At 39.8% G+C, this 18,741-nt stretch overlaps 1 protein-coding gene across 6 annotated transcripts in view; it reads left to right on the forward strand.

Annotated features, from left to right (window-relative positions):
* The window catches only part of LOC137267943 (uncharacterized), an 80,112-nt gene extending 72,201 nt beyond the window's left edge, over positions 1-7,911 (forward strand). For all 6 annotated transcript variants that reach the window (XM_067802396.1, XM_067802399.1, XM_067802395.1 and 3 more), the window contains exons 7-11: positions 403-563; positions 991-1,078; positions 1,634-1,759; positions 3,845-4,003; positions 4,357-7,911. In XM_067802396.1, coding sequence (XP_067658497.1) covers positions 403-563; positions 991-1,078; positions 1,634-1,759; positions 3,845-4,003; positions 4,357-4,682 — 860 coding nt within the window. In that variant the 3' untranslated portion in view covers positions 4,683-7,911. The remainder of the gene's footprint in view (positions 1-402; positions 564-990; positions 1,079-1,633; positions 1,760-3,844; positions 4,004-4,356) is intronic.
* The last annotated feature ends 10,830 nt before the right edge of the window (positions 7,912-18,741 follow it).

An 18,741-nucleotide genomic window follows, 5' to 3' on the forward strand; every position in this document is an offset into this window, starting at 1 on the left:
GTGTTTTCTTGTATCAGTTGAAACCGCATGAACTGAAAGGCACCTACAGCTATAAACGGGTGATATTATAACATAAAGATTGGTTACATTTCTGGCCTTAGATGTCCAGTGGTAGACAAGTTGTCCAGTAAATGAAAATTAGAACCAGTTGTAAAGTTCACTATAATTCGTCTGTAACTCCTCTTCAGATCTGTCATCTTGACAACTAAGGAACATTTTGTACACTTGCTGTAAACATTTACTCTCTTGGGCGGATGTCGTTCCGTGTCCGACCGTGATAACGTTGTTCCCGGCATCATCCGTAATCCACCAATCACGTGACATGAAATCATCCTGTTTGTAAGTTGACACTTCTCGAAGCACCAATGTAAGGTTTTTGGTATTATATCGTCTCTATTGCAGACATCAACGACTGCAGCAGTATTGTATCCCAAATTGACGGCCCAGACACAAAACTGAAAACAGCAATCATTATAGGCGGCGTGGCGGGGGCTTTAGTACTTCTTATCCTCCTGGTACTGCTGCTACTCTGCAAAAGACGACACCAGAAGAGGACACAGAGGGTACTTGCCACCCCAGTCTAACACCCCACCTTCACTCTCTCTCTCTCTCCATTAACTATATGTAACTGTGTAACTCTCCTACTCTCTCTGTATCATTAAAAACATATGTGTGTGGACATATGTAAACTATTCTTTATGGTACACCAGACCCGTGAAGGTCCCGGGGTAGAATAGGCCTTCAGCAACCCATGCTTGCCATAAAAGGCGACTCAGCTTGTCGGGATCGGGTGGTCAGGCTCGCTGACTTGGTTGACACATGTCATCGGTTCCTCATTGCAAAGATCGATGCTCATGTTGTTGATCACTGGATAGTCTGGTCCAGACTCGATTATTTACAGACCGCCGCCACATAGCTGGAATATTGCTGAGTGCGGTGTAAAACTAAACTCACTCACTACTCATTGTGTTACACCATGTTTGTTTCCAGGATGTCAATTTAACAGAGGATCAACTGGAAGAACTCAAGAATTTGATCATTCAAAAGTGTGAAAAAGATGATGACCTGAGTAGAAAAGGTATAGTGCTTACCGACCACTTTATTCACTGTAATGACCATAGCGAGGACGTCATGATGTGTATGCTGTAACAACACGTACCATATGTCATGTCTAAAGTGCTTGACTATTTCTAATGTTAATTCATATTGTAAGCCTGAAGTTCGCATTATGGTTAAATTCTCTGACTACATCCAAGGGCGGTTTTGTCTTAAAATGTTCTACATGACATGGTTTTGGACACTTAGGGTGATGTTGCGAAACAGGAGATGATTGTACGTGATCTCTCAGACGCATACAGGGAGTTCCTATCTAGTAACACTGGATAGAGGTATTGATTAGACATGTAGTAAATATGTTGCCACTGAATACTCTTGCCTTGTTTATTAAGTAATTGGAAACACAACTCTCTTATTATGATATTTTGATTATTGAACAAGATACGCGAGGAAATGCAAATTGGTTTATATTAGAATTGTTTTGAAAGTCGATGTTAACGTGTGTGTTTGCTGACGTCTCACACTCATGTTCTCGCTCGCCATGGTTAGTAATGTGTGCTGTACACTTTGCCTTCAGTGTTGGATGAATCATTCAGCCAGATAGAGTCGAGGATTGAAAGACAGGCATGGGGCCTGGCACAGGACTTGTTCAGATCGCATCACATGCCAGGCAAATACGAATTAGTGGTGGAAACATATAAAGGTACCTTTCAGTTACACCCTATCAAACTGCATGTCATTTGTTTTAAACATATTTTACTCAAGAGAAAAGGATTGGGTACAAGTCATACAACTATGACCGCCATCTCCTCAGTATCTAAATAATATCATACACATTTATTATGCAAGGTGGACTGACAAGAACTAAAAGGTGGAAAAGAGTGGAACAATTACAATTAAGAAAACTTTTTGGATTGACAAATATATGTTTGAACAATTTTAAGTTTGTTTTTAATTATATGAATAGTAAGACCTGCTTTGCTGTGCAACAGTAACTCAGAATTTATATTTGCACTGGTAACACTGCGTAAATTAGTCAACATGGTAGTTTTGTGTTGAGTATATAATTAATAGTCAAGTAGGTATTGATAAGAATTTTCAAACATTTTCACAAGATCAACTTGCGTTATCTCTTATACCAGCACGGAAGAGATCATAATACAGTCGACTACACATGTAACGTGGTTTTGCAAGGATGATATTAGCTATTCTTGGTCCAAAATCAAAGTATTGAGGATTAGTTTTATGTTTTATATGACAATAAAAGAACTGAATGACTCGCGTTTTCCACTTCGACTGGAAATTCATTCCACATTCCAATTGTGGATGGAAAATACGAATTAAACGAAAACCTTAACCGTGAGAAAGGAAGTGAGACATCACATCATGAGAGTTAGGAAGATAGTAGTTGCTTTTAGATGTTACCTACCCAGGAACAAGGTCATTAAGGTACGATGGTGCTATATTATTCTGTATTTTGTGAAAATGAAAAACTTTGCGCTTCCTTCTGCGAAATATTCCCAACCAGTTTTATAATACAGATGTTCATGAGTATATTTAGGTAAACCGGTTGCTCCTTCTAATTGCAGTTGTTCTAATTAATTTGCTTGACATTGAGCACATCCATCCCATACCTCACGCATATTCGAAATTACACAAATTATATTCAATACACAGCGTAGTAATAAAAAAATTACTTTACCTAGAGAAGATATTTTTTAAAGTTGTCGTGATTTTGTTGTAAGCCACCGCTTTGCCTAAGCCCGCAGCCTTTCCAAGTTTGAATTCAATTCTCTATCAATGAATAGAGAACCGTGAGAAGATAAGCCTAGCGACGAATCATCAGCAAATAATCGTGTGAAGCAGTCTATATCACTAGGAATATAGCTGACATAAGCAAATAAGAAACTGTGTGACTCCAGCTTGTGAATAACTCGGCTTGGATAGGGCTCCACGTCGCCTTGTGACGATTACTTATGTAATCAGCTAGCAAATTTAACAATGAACCATGAATTCCGCACTCTTCTAATTTCAACAAGCACCTTTATGCCACACTCGATAAAAGGTTTTAGAGTCGTCACAAAAAACACACTCAAACATACAATAGTATTTTTATCATCAAAAGCCTCATAGACTGGGTCATATATTTCAATTAATTGATGGACAGTTGAGTGGCCAGACTGAAATCCTGATTTGTACTTGCACAATAATTGATATCATGATAATACTTGTACAGATGGTTAAACATCACTCTCTCATACACCTTACCTTCACAACTGATCAAGGATAGTGGTCGATAATTAGAAGTCATTGAGAGGCCACCTTTTGTAACCACTTGGCTATACTACTCTTGAACGACTGATTAAATAACATGTATAGTGGGATACGTGTTGAATATGCTACGTAACATTTAGACTGATTCTGTCCGGACCAGAAGCTTTTTCAAGAAGTAAACATTTGATCATTTCGGACACTTCATTTACATCAAATGTTACACGACCTAAAATAAAATCAGTCAAAGACTAACATTTCTGTGTTTTCTCCATCAATCCTAGATATAAATTGAAAATTATTCGATAAATGGTTTGCATTAAGATCGCAAACAACGGTAACTTTCACTGATGGCATATATTTGTTCCATCACAAGAAATATTACAATTAGTTCAAAAACGTAAGATAAGGCGAATCAGACATGGTACTTAGCCTACTTGAGGAGCAGAGAACATCCACGAATGCCACATACGATGTTTTGAGCAAAAAGCGACTTTCTAACTGTTTGTGTTAACAGACAAGGCACCACGAGATACAATAAAGGGCTATTTGAACGAATGGAAGTCTTGGAAAGGAGAGAACCATACTGCAGTGACAGAGCTATTTCAGTGTCTCCGTAACTGTAAGCGAGATGACATTGTCTACGAAATATGCAACAGTCTTAGAAACGATGTTGGTGAGTATTATCATGCACGGATAAGTCATTTCTTTATACTATGTATTAAGTGGCGTGCTAGAATAGGAAGCACAAATATTCAGTTTAATTGAAATACCTACCTTGCAACGTGACATGAAGGTAAAAGTATGAATACTTATATGTGCCATTGATTTAAACATTTGTGTTGGACTTATTAATTGTTGTACGCCCTGATGTTACAAGGTGATGTTATAGCAGTGTCACGCATTCGCAAGTTTTGTTAGTTTCGTGATTACATGTACCTTGAAAAAATGTATGAGCACAGTTTTCCCCAAATTTCTGCTTTATGTATATTTTAGCAATCTGTACAACAAGAAAGGTTTGTCTTGCAGGTGACTTGTGTTTTGACGCTGACGGTAATGTGATTGAAAGTCTCACCTATAACAGAGCTCAGAACAACTTCTGCCATGGCATAACTGACGTGTTTCCGTGTATTAAAAAGACAGAAAAAACAGATATTGAAAAGGGGGAGAATCTTGAAACAACAAATAAACTGTTAGAAGCCCAGTCCAACATGGACCCTCATACTACAGGCGCCGTGTTTCGGGAGAAAACCTACCCTACTGCACCTGTGCCCGATGAGACCAATGGTCTCCTGACAGAACCTGAAGTGCATTTCCATCGCCAGTATTCGCAACCTGTGCAGGCTACGACATGATATGCCCCAAACGTACATCATCTGTCTACACGCTATCACTGCACTTCCTTGCATTCGTTAAAATGGATATGGAAGTTTATTGCAGTCTGAAGCCCGTCTGCAATAGTGATTACCATTTGTGTTATTTGCTCACTGGGGAAACACCCTATGAATCCTTTTATACTGTGTGAATGGCCATTTAATGTGAACAAATCGCATCAGGTGTCTAGTTAATACCAACAGACTTCCAACATAGCAGTGTGACGAGATGTAGATTATATTAAGGAGGAATGCTTTTAACTGTGCAATAGTTTCACTCTTGATCTAGCTAGTTATGGTGAATGTAAGGCACGGTCATTTACCGATGTACAGACAAGTGTGTTAAACCATGAACAAATCGGTGTTCAAACGTTCAGTGGTGAACGAAGTGCCCATCTTCTTAGAAGATATCTTTGCGTGCTACACTGCAGATCTCCCCTTCCATCAAGACAGGAAGCCAGTCCGGCTATGATGAATGCTTGTTAATAGCACAGTGTTCCCTGCATCAAGAGGTAGCAAAGGGTCGTCATGGAGTATTTGGAAACGTATTAGACGGTCTGGTTTGGATGCAGGAAGAGGCTCTGAATTGAAAAAGAAACCTTTAAGATATACTTGCATGTTTTCCTTTATTGCTGGATATACATATTGATATTGGTGTTGATCTTGGTGTTACAAATACAGTCTACATAATTTTATCGCCAACAAAGCACATGTTAGGTTACGTTTGCTGTTTGGTACTTTGGTGACACAATTCCTCTTACAGTAACCGTTCCTCTCTGACACAACAGACACTGTCAACATGTCCAGTACAACACATGATGCTCTAATCAGTTAGTAGAGCTTCCTTGCTGTCTTGGTAATCGAAGATCCCAAAGGAAATCAGGTAACACTACGCTCCGGTAGGACAGAAATAAACCCAAAACAAAGAACAAAACGTGTGCACAACACACATGCGCGCATAGAATGTATCGACATGTGGAGATATATATATATATATATATACAGGCGCACTGATATATTTACTGTTTTGGTAGCAATGTTAGTTATTTGTGGTGGAGAAGCATGCATAGGAAGCAGTGATACACATACTCTCTATCTCATCTGAAGACCATGTGATTGGGGAAGTTCATGGAGATGTTGCCACTTAAGAGTAACTGTCATCTCAACTGCTCGTATTTTGTGTTCAAACTTGCATTGTGTATTCCATGATATATGCGTCAATCGAAATGTACATGATATATCTCTTGTCACCCCATTTACTAAATCACATACAAGCTTCAAGATTGATATTTTGCATCGATTACTAATGTATCCCACAGTGGAGCAGACCGGTGGTGGGCTTATTTCGGTATGTCTCACTAAGAAATATGTCTAGGTAACGCCTTAAGTTTATTCGCATTCTTATTCTTCAGGTGTTTCGTTTACGTGGGAAAGGCACTGGTTAACTTTCCTCTCTACAAAATGTCGCAAATGGGTGAACAAACTGTTTGCTTCACAAATGGGTTAATGTAACACCACTGAAACACTCAACTATCTGAGTAAATGTCATTTAATCAGCAACCCAACACATTTCTTCATTTCCTTACAAGGAAATCATGTTCATGTAATATACTGTGGAAACATCTACCAGCAACTCAGACGTACTGGTTTTCTGGGCTGTCTGTATGAATGTTGAATGTCCCTTCCGGATAAATCACTTTGGTGGTTTCAAGATAAGTTAATAAGTCAAAGGAATTCATATAAAACGTGATTGCTAGTACCTCCCTACTTGCTCTCAGAGTATAGACAGATAATCGATCTTCCGTTTGTAATTTGCTCACACCACCTGTTGTATCACATGTTCATGACAAGTAACAATGCATTTGAATGCTATTGACCGATTTGTTCTCTGAAACTTCGCTATATATCATTTGAATTTTCTGATGCATTATATTAATGTTATTGACATGTTACATTATTTCTTGCGGTCATAATAATGTTTGTATATGTATGCCAAAACGATGTTTGCCATATTGTTTGAAAAACGTTCGCGTGCCCACATGTTTATGAATTTAAGAATGATGCAAATAATGATGGCCCACCTACATGGTGGATTAAGCCAGTATTTGGTGCATTACCATCAGACCGCCAGTGACGTAGCTTCATTATGTTATTTCATAAATGTTTGGGCATTGAGAATGAGAAGTTTGGTCTCACAGTCGACACATTCCGTAGATCAGTAAGGCAGTTTTTTACTTCTTCTTTCTGTCAGTAAAGTTCCTTTTTTGTAAGGACCTATTTCTGTTTGTGATATTCAAGATTTTGGCAGGAGCTGTGCCCTTCGAACCCGATATGTGTAACATTCTCGCAGAACTCAACAGTTTGCATCCGAACGTAAAGGCAAAATTGAAGTTACTGCTTGACAAGTATTAAATGAGTCAGCGTAGCGAACGCGTGTGTGACAAGCAGGCGGGGCAGGAAATCTGGACGAATACACTTGGTTGCTACAGGTAGACTGGCGATTAAGCACTTGAATACATGCTGACCGTGACGTGAAATCAATACCGCTACAGCATAACAAAGAGCGATTTAGTTCAGCAAGACACCATCACGACACCATTCGTACGAGGTAACTGAACTTTTCAATATTTAGACGACAACCTGTTCCCCTCATGGTTCAAATGGAATGTTCTGGAGGGCGTTCTCATATATGCAAATTGGGGTCATTTGTAAGGTCATGGCTCATCTAATACTTGTCATGCAGTAAGAAATGAATGAATGAATATGTAGCTAATGTTTGTAGTTAAGCATGTAAAACTGATGGTCCCTATATGTTGAAATTTGTTCACAAATTCAGCTGTTAGAAAATACTATATTACAATCAATGACAGTGTGAACAAGTAATCAGTTGATTAATAAAAACGCTTTGGCCTGGCAAAGCTAACTGTCGTCATATACTACAAGTTTTTGCTTAACTATTCAACTTCTTTCTACATAACAGTTTACTTCATTTGTCATATTGGTATATACATGCCTCACTACCCGCGTTGTTTATTGTGATACCGTAGTTATGTCTTGTATAGACCAAATACTAGAGGTTTATATCGTGTACCTTCATATATCCTTGTCGGTTTTGTATCATGCCAACAAGCGAATGCCTGTGTTTATGCAGTACGCATTTTACATGTATATTGCAATTTATGCGTATGGAAATAAAGAACTATTTTTCAAAGAGATGTGTTACAGCACAGAACGGGTATCTATCCCACATGGCAAAAGATCGACAAATATGTTTCTCGCACAGTGTTGTAAGAAGGTGCATCGAGGTGATCATCACCTAGGAAAGACGGCAAGCTTTCCTTCTATAGCAAATAATTGTATTGAGTTTTGAGGGAGAAACACACTCAAACAATCACCTTTTCAGATATCCAGGACTTAGGTGACACGCAGGTCTAGATCATACCCTTATGAATACACATTATCATGACCATGAGCGAATGCACGCAGCGTTTAAATGAACGCTTGATTACAAATCCCCGGTGTCTGAATGAAAACCTTATTGGTACATGCAGCAGTTCGAATCCAACCTGTATGAATTTCTAACATCAAAGAACCGCGTGCAATTGCATGGCTTGAGTAAGTATCGGCAGCCTTTGTATTGAGACATTAAACATCAGACGGTTACAAAATCTTTTGAATGGGCACATGGAAACTCTAAACCAAAATCATATACGAGCGTATATTTAGTGTTTGAATCAAACCCACAGGAATGCCCAAAGTGTGAACCAGAAGCCTGTGAAGTAACTATTACATATCACATTTAAATGGTACCCCTGTGCATGATTACAAGAAACGTAAAACAAGTAATGCAACGTTTGAATGAAAGTCTTTGATGTTTCAGTTGAAACAAGTATAATGAACAAAACTTACGGTTCCAGGCCCGGCGAAGTGACGTCACAAATGCAATATATAAAACTGTTTGTTGCAAATGTTATATTTTACAAGTACCGGTAGAAAACCAAAAACTCCTGAACAACTAATAACCACAGACGATGATACCCCAAAATATATCAGTATCCTCTGATTATGTGCTTACTGACGCCGCTCCAAAGACCTGCCGATTTCTCGTTTAAGGTCGCTAGTACGACACTAGTATCAAAGTGATGACTTCCTTTTAAACCTACATTTTGCAATATATAACAGCTTTTGAAGATATGGGTTGTCGATAGTCGCATTTTAAAAGCGATTCTTACTGGTATGACGAACGTCGTTCTGTTGTGTCCTGTTATGGGACAGGATCTGAGCTGAATGTAGCAAGGAATCAAAAGAACACAGGAAATATAAACCACAAGAAACAAATGGTGATTTCCCAAACTTTCCAATTTGGAAATATCATATTTACAAAAATTCCAGTTTGATCTGACTTATTATCCAAAGAAGCGCAAATAGGTTTACCTGTCACTGTTTGAATAAACCTACTTTACCTCATGGATTAAATAAAAGTTTAGCGGACGCCATGACTTACAGGACAGGGTATATTACATGTCATAAAGCTGAAACTTTGCCAGGGAATAATAGGCTTATGCTGTAGAATATATTCTCTAATATGGTACCCTGTAAGTAGCACCTGCCACAAGGGATGGACCATTTAGGTGGTTTTTCATTGCGTAATCAATAGTCAACAGGCCATGAAATGTTGTTTAAGACTGTAAGCGACAAACAGAGGATAACCCGTTTGGGATTGTGGTCAGACCGGGAAGGCTAAAATCTTAACGCTTCTCTGTTTAATGAGCGTAGCCTTCGCGATACTTGCAAACATGCAATGCAATGTTATGGCTGAACGAACACGGCGCGCCTCACTCAGAGGCTCTGACAAGTTACAAAGAAAGCAGGACTGACATGGACATATTTGGTCTCATTTAGAAATATAAATAAAGTTATTAACACAAGTTGGAAAATTTATTTCAGTGTTATAATATCCATTCATTACTCACCCGTTGGAGATATCACAGTTTAATAATAACATATGACATCAAAGTGTAGTTATGACGAAACAATGCTAACTGTAATTCTTCAGCACATTCCGATAATAAAACAATAACAATCTGTACACAATAGTCCTAATATTTGTAAATGTTAACCTGTTCCTCAATAAAACAATTTACAGTACCAAGTACATTTACATGTGTTCACATAATAAAGGTTTCAAGGTCATTAAGGTAGAGAGCAAATAAGAAAGGGGTTGAATTTCCACCCTGTATAACGCCAATATCACAGTGGAAGAGTAGTGAAGTAGAAATCACCATGTTTTACACAGGATTTAATCTGTTGGTAAGTATTGTACATTATCTGAAAATATTTGCTGCTTATGTTACTACAACCATTTTAATCCATAAACCATTTCTCCAGATAGTATCAAAGGCCTTACTACAAACTATTCTTAAATAGATGTCAGATGTAAACGAGTAGCTATGATGCAGGTAGAACTCTACTCCCAACATGGATTATGTTTCCGTCCGACATCGTATCTTTTGCTCTGGTGGTACTTCCCTACTTCCTTGGAAATTAGCTCTCCCGGGAAATCCGAAATAAAATATCAGACTTCCCGGTACATCTGCAAAATAAATTTTAGCCTTCCCGGCACGACATCCACGGTGTTATGCAATTCGTGTATTCACGAAATATCATGAACTTGTTAACTGATAATTGGTTATGTTGTCCAAAATAGGGCTGACTGATTCAAAAACAACCCGAATGAATTCCTTCTTAAAATCTCCACCTTTACGATAATAGGTTACTAAAGTTTTATCCGTTTTAGATCACGTTGAACAATTTCTAGAGAAATGAGTAGACACGTTCATATCAGAGATGATTCTAGAGACAAACAGGTTATGATATTGTGGTTTATGAAAAGCATTAAATTCCAAGATAAGCAAGCCAATCTGACCCCTAATGCTCAGGAATGACCACCACTTATAAGGACAATAGTTTGAGAATGTGTCAGATCAGAAAGCCAACTGTTCGATATTTTTGGGCTCTGGACGTGGACAGCTGAACTGAACTTTTATTTTCACAAGCAGTATTCTTTGAAGTTAGGGTGCTGCTATAGCACATAACTCATTTAACATGTTACTACAAGGCTGGTGGTTGATGGAAGTGAACAGGCCTCACACGGACGCCGACCGTGTCAAAACATAAACAAAATGCCCATAAGAAGAACACACTTGAAGGGGCACTGATCCAGAGCAATTTCTGTGGACTGGTTGTTGCTCTTGCTATTGTTTTTCTCTGGGATGATATCAACAGAATTCTCGACTGGTTCGTGACCTCTGCGGCGCCCCGGCATGCGCAGTTGATTGTATAGGTATAGACTGATCAACAAGAATAAACTCTTTTTCACTTGATGATATTTCCATATTCATTTTGATGATAACAAATTTAAACATTTGGAAGTTGTCAGTGACAGAAAATGTTAGGAATGAAAAATAAATGTGCCTATTCATATTCATATGGCTTATAATCCTAGTTAGTGTATGACCTTTATTTGTATGCATTTTGAAAGTTTATAAAAAGTATACGATCTGCTTATACTTCTAGTGAATTTATAACATAACTGTAATATCCAGACATTGTATAGATTGCAAATGTGAATCCTTTTTCACACACGCCCTAAGTACGGTCTGGTGCTTGTTCTCTGTCTCATTACGCTTTACGGTGAAAAGAAAAGTTTGTTGAATGCTGCCCTCAAATGAATAAAAACAAAATGCAAACGTCTGCAACAATGTCCGGCTATTTCCTTGTTCGAGGTATGTATCCGTATCCACATAAATGAATGACAAAGACAAAGACAAAGGATAATGCACCATGTCAAGTGTCTTTTAACAGTCTGATATACGAAAAAGAGAACTATTGTTGGCAACCAATTGCATGACATCCGCTACTCTCTAAAAAAGTAATTTAGTTAACCAATAATGAGCAGTTAATCAACGTTATTGGCAGTTAATCCTTTGAGGAAGGATGTTGTTTTACACAGGTACTTTACGAGAGGATGTAATCGGTATAGATTAGTGCATCTGCATACATTTGACAAATCCACTGAGGAAGACAATAGTTGTTTATCAATCAACAGGGTGTTATCGCATAAATCCTTTGATCGATGCTTGTTTTCGCATCTTAGCTGATAATTCCTGCACTTTTATGTATTTGATTAAACCGTTTGAGGAGAGTGTTCAAATCTGCAGTCGCCTGCTGTTTAATGCTATTCTTAAAAGGCTTGATGCGATATCTGCATGTTCATCTTTTGATGTATTGATATAAACTAGATTATATATGTGTAGTATAGTATATATATATATATAGTATAAACTATGTCTCTGTCGTGACACTCGCGACGAAGGAATTTTCATTTGTTTGGAAAATGTTAAAACTTGCATTGAGAATGCAACGCCAATCGTAATCCCATGCTTGTTTGATTGGCATTCTTACAGTACAACTTTACAGATTTCTCGTTGATGCATAGAGAGAACTTTCCATGTTTATTCCAATGCCGTTATTAAGATAGTAGTTTCTACAACCAGGTGAAAGGAAGTATATATGCAGAGTATCAAGCAGGAAGTTAACAACAGGTAATTAACCAAGTAGCACATCGTCGGATGGGGCTAACAGAAGAGTAAGATCAGCAAATTGTAAACAGACTGATAGGATGCAACTTGAACACCTGAACCCCACTATGACAAAGTCGAACCCCACTCCATTGTGCAAGTGATGGAATCAATCAACATTCAACAGGCTAATGGTGCCAGTTTATTTTGTAGTGTGAAACTATCTTCGTTCTTCTCGTGGTCCAACCAATATACTCATTATGGCTACAAATGGTCCGTGTTTTAATGCCTGTCAAGTTTGATATTATATATGAGTGCATGCGCACGCACGCACATACACACAATATACGTAATAAGTAATTAGTGAATTCTGTTCGGACGAAAACGAAATATCTAATTTGATAAGAATCACTATATAAATCATCTTCCTTCTCTCTGAGAGAGGCATGGCGCTATTCGTTCTGTTTTCATTAACTTTATGTGCACAAAAATAAAAGTAATGAAACACGCGCACACACACACACACACACACATATACATATATATATATATATATATATATATATATATATAAACTGACAGCATAACACAAAACAATATGCAATCAACCAAATTCAGTACAACACAACTTTCACCGCATGCTAATTTACTGCCTTGGAACGCCCCACACCAAACAGCCAATAACTTTACTAGTAGATAAAATTCCACTTCCCTATTCCGGAATCCTAATGGATGTGTGCATGCGCATAAGTATCGGTGCGTTTTTGGAATTTGACTTGAAGGATAGAGCTTACGAGTTTTGGGGATTTATATAGTGATGAAGAAACACTTTGGATTTTCATTGTGCATATAACGGTATGATATTGACGAAAATTGATTGTTTTGGTCAGATCGAAGATCGCCACTTCAAGGAGGAATTTGACTTTATTATTTTCACCTAAACGACCAAGGGTCGTGGTGAACACAATGGCTACCCCACATAGGTCAGAGACTGTGCAGGAATTTGACAGTGCCATTACCTCACACAGGCAGAGCATTTCTGACCTAGCCGACAACCTCGTGCAAAGAGACATTGCAGATGACCCATATCCCACCGGGAATCGTCAACAACCCGAAACCTTTTTCTAATGTTACCCTTGGAAATTGTGAGAAATCATGCAGTGACGTGTCAATGGTGGGAGTCTAGTCGAGCGGGGTGACCAAAGGTCAGCTAGAAACAATGCGCGACCTCATGAAGTCTCAGACCGATACGATGAGGCAGATCGGCTCGACCTTTGTTAATTTTAATAACTTGCCTTTGACTTCGGTCGGTGTTCACGGCCAGTTGCGGAAACACCCGTGAACTTCCACAGGAAGTCAACACACAATGGCAAGAGTGATACTCCTGTCGATGTGGGTGACATGTTTGACTCCTTGCTCAATAGTTGTCATGAAGAGACGGTTGACAACCACGATGATGACGTTTATGCTATCACTGAGCTTGCATGCGATTTCTTCTTCGTAATGACGAAGGCACCTCCGAGAAACCGTTTGTGCCCCGACCTCGCACAAACAGTGAATGACGGTGTGTCTAAACAGCCTTCCATGGCGAAAATTAAAACAGTTATGGATCAATACAGAAAACTGTGATGGTTTGACTGTATCAATGCAGAAATCTGGCATCAAGCAGAAGTCCACACCAAGTCCAAGGATTTAAAATCACAGCTCCTGCAAGGTTTGCTCATAAACGCTATGGTTTACCTGGTGAATAGATTCCGTCATGGTAATAGTGACAGACGCTAAAGAGCTAGACAAGAAGTGGGGCCATGACAAAAGCCTTGGACACCACCAGGCTGCTTGCAGCAGCCCACTCACATCGTAAGACTTTCAGACATTATCTGAGTGAGGCCTACAAGAGACTTTGCTCCGCCTTATCGGATTGAACCACGCAATACCTGTTTGGAGATGACCTTTCCAAACGAATTAAAGAAATTACAGAGGCAAACCAACTCGGAAGGAAGATCTCCCAACCACACTTAAAAGAAAAGTCGAAGCCTCAAAATCTACAATTATCACATTGAGCCATATAACAAACAGAGGTAGGGTTTTAACAAGAGCCAGATCGAAATTCTCAGCCATAGGTAGAGGCCACCAACATGACATGCCTAAAAAAGGCAAACGCCAGAGGGATTACCCTCGGAACTGAACACTGACCTCCCCACAGGGGATAGTGCACACGAGGTGAGAACTCAAACATGCATGTTTCACTGCCCGAATTACCCCTGAGAATTATAAGGCAGGCAAGACCAGCCACTTTTTGACAAATTGGTATGGGATTACCTCAGATGAATGGGTGTTATCTAGTACGCAGTGGTTACTTAAGACTTTATTCAAGTGCCTGCACAATGATGCTGAAAACTGACTCTGAGATATGTGTCATGTTACAGAACTGTATTATTGAGTTTCTTCCCATTCACCAGGAGAGTAGATTTCAAACATACCTGTGAGAACCAAGGAGGATAACTCCTTGCGAGTTATTCTCAATCTCAAATCTCTAAATGGTATGGTTGAAGTCCTCATTTTAAGATACTTTCCGAACAATATTGAATCTAGTACATCAGAACTGCTACTTGGCATCGATCGATCTCAAAGATGCATATTTTTCAATTTCACGCCGGGACCAAGATAGGAAATATGTTATATTATATGTTAGGACAGCTTTTCCAGTTTACATATATGCCAAGCGTGCTCTCATCAGCTCCGAGGATTTTCACGAAATTGTTCAAACCAGTGCTTTCTTCAATTATTCAGTGTGGTCATTCAAATACTGTGTATATCGATGACTCTCTATTGATAGGGGAAGACAGAACACTGTAATGTAGCGTTCACTGTGCAGCTTATGGACAAACTAGGGTTTACTGTACATGCAGATAAATCTGTGCTGGTTCACTCAACAGAAATCACTTCTTTGGGTTTCATCATTAACAGCGCATATATGACAGTTACTCTGACAGGAAAAGACTGATACTATCAAGCAAGAATATAGAGATGTGTGTGTTATGGAATTGACAGCATTAGTAGGTCACGTGCAACAAGTCAAACATAAAGTGTGTGGCCCAGACAAGACAGGTGGGCTCTAGTCTGAAACTAGAAAACACATTAACTTCCTTGAAATATATGCTGCTATCCTTACACTGAAATCATTATGTAGTGGGGCACATGATGCTCACATACGACTTGAATTGGACAATGCGACTGCTGTGGCTTATGTGAATAATATGCAAGGTACTAAGCCCAGCCGTAATGACATGACAAGACCAATGTGGTTGTGGTGCAAACAAAGGAATATCTGGTTAAGTGCAGGTCATTTCCCAGGGGCTGATAACTGTAAAGCTGACTGGTACTCGAGAAATGTCACTGATGACAAAGAGTGGAAGTTAGATCATGATGTGTTGTATAAACTCACTACAGCGTTTGGACTTCCGTGTAGAGATTATTTACATTAAGGCTGAACTACCAGTTACCTAGATATGTTTCATGGTTCCTTGACCCTGGTGCACAAGCAGTAGATGCTTTCACATTGTCATGGAGAACTAGTTATGACTATATTTTGGCCCGTTCAGTGTCATTGGGAGAGTGCTGCAGAAAGACAAGCTGGAGGAAGGTGTAAATCAGGAGTACACATACAGATCTTCCGACAACACAGAAATCACGTAACTTCAGTTATCAGACAAGCCAAGAGAGATCACTGTCTAAATGAGATTGGTAACTGCTGTGGTAAACCTGACCGTCTGTACAGATTCATGAAATTGCTGATGGGTAGTAATGACGAAGAAAAACAACTTCCTAAATCAAGTAATGACACTCTTCTTGAAGACGCTTTCAACAACTTCTTTATGTCAAAGATAGATGATAGGGGACTCTCTGGAACCTGGAATCTTTCACAGATATGGAGATCAAATCACTAGTTATGGGAGCTAAGCCTACAACATGTGAAACTGATTCAATGCCCACCAAACTTGTTGTGAAACACCTCGACTTGCTTATTCCTATAATCACTGATATTGTGAACAAGATCCTACAATTAGGTGTATTTCCAGATCCTACTTAAAAAGCGCTGCCTTGAGAAGTTTGAGCTAAAAAACTTCCGTCCAGTATCCAACTTTGCTTTCCTCTCCAAAATCGTCGAGAAGGCTGTCAGTGTGAGGCTGAAGAACCATCTGACAAGGTGTGACCTTGTGGAAAAGTACCAATCTGCATACCGGTAACATCACAACACTGAGACAGCTCTTATACATGTCAGTGATATCCTGAGACAAATTGTTGATAGAGGGGACGCAGGGGCTTTGATACTCCTTGATCTGTCATCTGCGTTTGACACTATAGATCACAGTGTCCTGCTACAGACCCTCAAAACACGATATGGAATCTCTGGTACAACCCGCCAGTGGATTGCGTCCTATCTCCATAACAGATGCCAATGTGTCACTGTCAGAAACAAGACATCAGAGAGCGTTACGGTACCACACGGTGTGCCAGAAGGCTCAGTATTGGGTCCACTGTTGTTTGTCCTGTACACTGGTCCAGTTACTGATATCATTTCAGCTCACAGTGTGCAGCATCATTCATATGCAGACGACTCATCGAGGAAATTTCTTGCAAAATCCCACTGACGGCCTAGCTGGAATATCTGAGTGTACAAGGCACATCAAGTCTTGGATGACAAACCATATGCTGAAACTAAATGACACCAAGACCGAAGCTCTTCTGATTGGATCCAAACACCTGCTGTCTAAAATCCCTGCCAAATCTGTGACAATAGATGATGCTGTCGTCCCTGTCTGTTCCACTGCAAAAGCTCAAGTCTCTCAGATCTGCAAAACCTGTCACTTTCACCTTCGTTCTATCAGTAACATCCGTCCCTATCTCTCAGTGGATGCTACCCATGCCCTGCGCAGAGCCCTCATAATTTCAAGATTGGATCATTGCAACAGTGTATTTTTTGGCATTCCTCAGAAACTCTGTGACAGACTCCAGAAAATCCAAAACACTTCCGCACGCATCATTTATCGTCTCCCTAAACGCTGCCATATCAAGCCAGTACTGAAGGAGCTTCACTGGTTGCCAATCAAAGCTGGGATCGAGTACAAGATACTGTGTTTGACCTACAAGGCCAAGCATGGTCTTGCTCCCCAGTACTTGTCTAACATGTTATAATCATACTCACGCAATCTTCGTTCCAACAGCCAGGACCTGCTCACTGTGGCCAGCTTTAGACTCAAAACTTTTGGACACCGTTCTTTCAGCTATGTAGCCCCTACTCTCTGGAGCTCTCTTCCTTATAACCTCAAAACTGTTGACAATTTTTACTTGTTCAAGTCAAAAGTTAAAACACATTTCTTCCAGCAGTATTTCCCTTAATGTGCTCCAGTACCACTTCCGTACATACTTGACTCTGTAGCACCTTGAGCATGTCTGTCGAGGTGGATTGGGCGCACATATATATGTGCATTATTATTTACAGATTAAGATAGAAATGCAGCAGAGGGTTTGGGTGATCCTGGCACAGTCAGGCTGGTCAAGCTCATCATCAGCTCAGCGCCCTCGCACCCTCTACACGCAGCCCAGTCAGCGAATGGGACTTCTCCCAGGAAACACTGCCTAGTCGAACCCACCAAGAACTTTTCGGAGAATATGGAGGCTCCCCAACACTGCAGCCTTCTGCATTACCCAGATTGTCAGAAGGGCTGTGCTTCCGATGGAGAACCCGGGCACTCTCCTCATCTGCGACAAGAGATCAGGAGGTACCAAACCAAGGGCACCGAGAACAATAGGGAGCCTGACGACCGTGTACTTGGGATGCAATTGAGACATTTCAAAGGCGAGGTCCGCATATTTATCATGCTTTTCCTGAATCTTGCCAATGACATTGCTGTCAAAAGAGACAGAAAATTCTAATATATAGATATTTTCATTGGCTTTATCAAAAAGGACAAGATCAGGTTTGTTGGCTGGAATTCGCCTCAGGCTGTATATTGGCCTATTCCAGAGAAGTTTAAAAGCATCATTTTCTAGGACGCCCTGGACATGTTCAGGGTCGTACCATGGATGGACCTCGGAGTCAAAGCCACAGGCATGGCGGAGACGATAATAAAAGCAGTGAGCCATGCCATCATGTCTTTTAAGATATGCTGTTTGTGCCAAGGAAGGGCATCCACTAACAAGGTGTTGGACAGTCTCTGTAAATTGATTGCAAAGACGACATTTCTTATTGATATTTTCTTTAAGAATCACATTCTGGCGATTGCGAGTTGGAAGTGACTGGTCCTGAGCAGCAAAAAGGAAGCCCTCAGTTTCACATTTGACGCCAGCCGACTTCATCCAGGCGAAGGAGTCGGTTGGATTGCTGTTCTGTTCCACACACTGCATATACACACGATGCAATGGCTTCTCAGACAGCTTCTCCACAAAGGACCGACTCG

This window comes from Haliotis asinina, chromosome 16 (assembly GCF_037392515.1).
Source record: "Haliotis asinina isolate JCU_RB_2024 chromosome 16, JCU_Hal_asi_v2, whole genome shotgun sequence".
In the NCBI taxonomy this organism is placed as follows: domain Eukaryota; kingdom Metazoa; phylum Mollusca; class Gastropoda; order Lepetellida; family Haliotidae; genus Haliotis; species Haliotis asinina.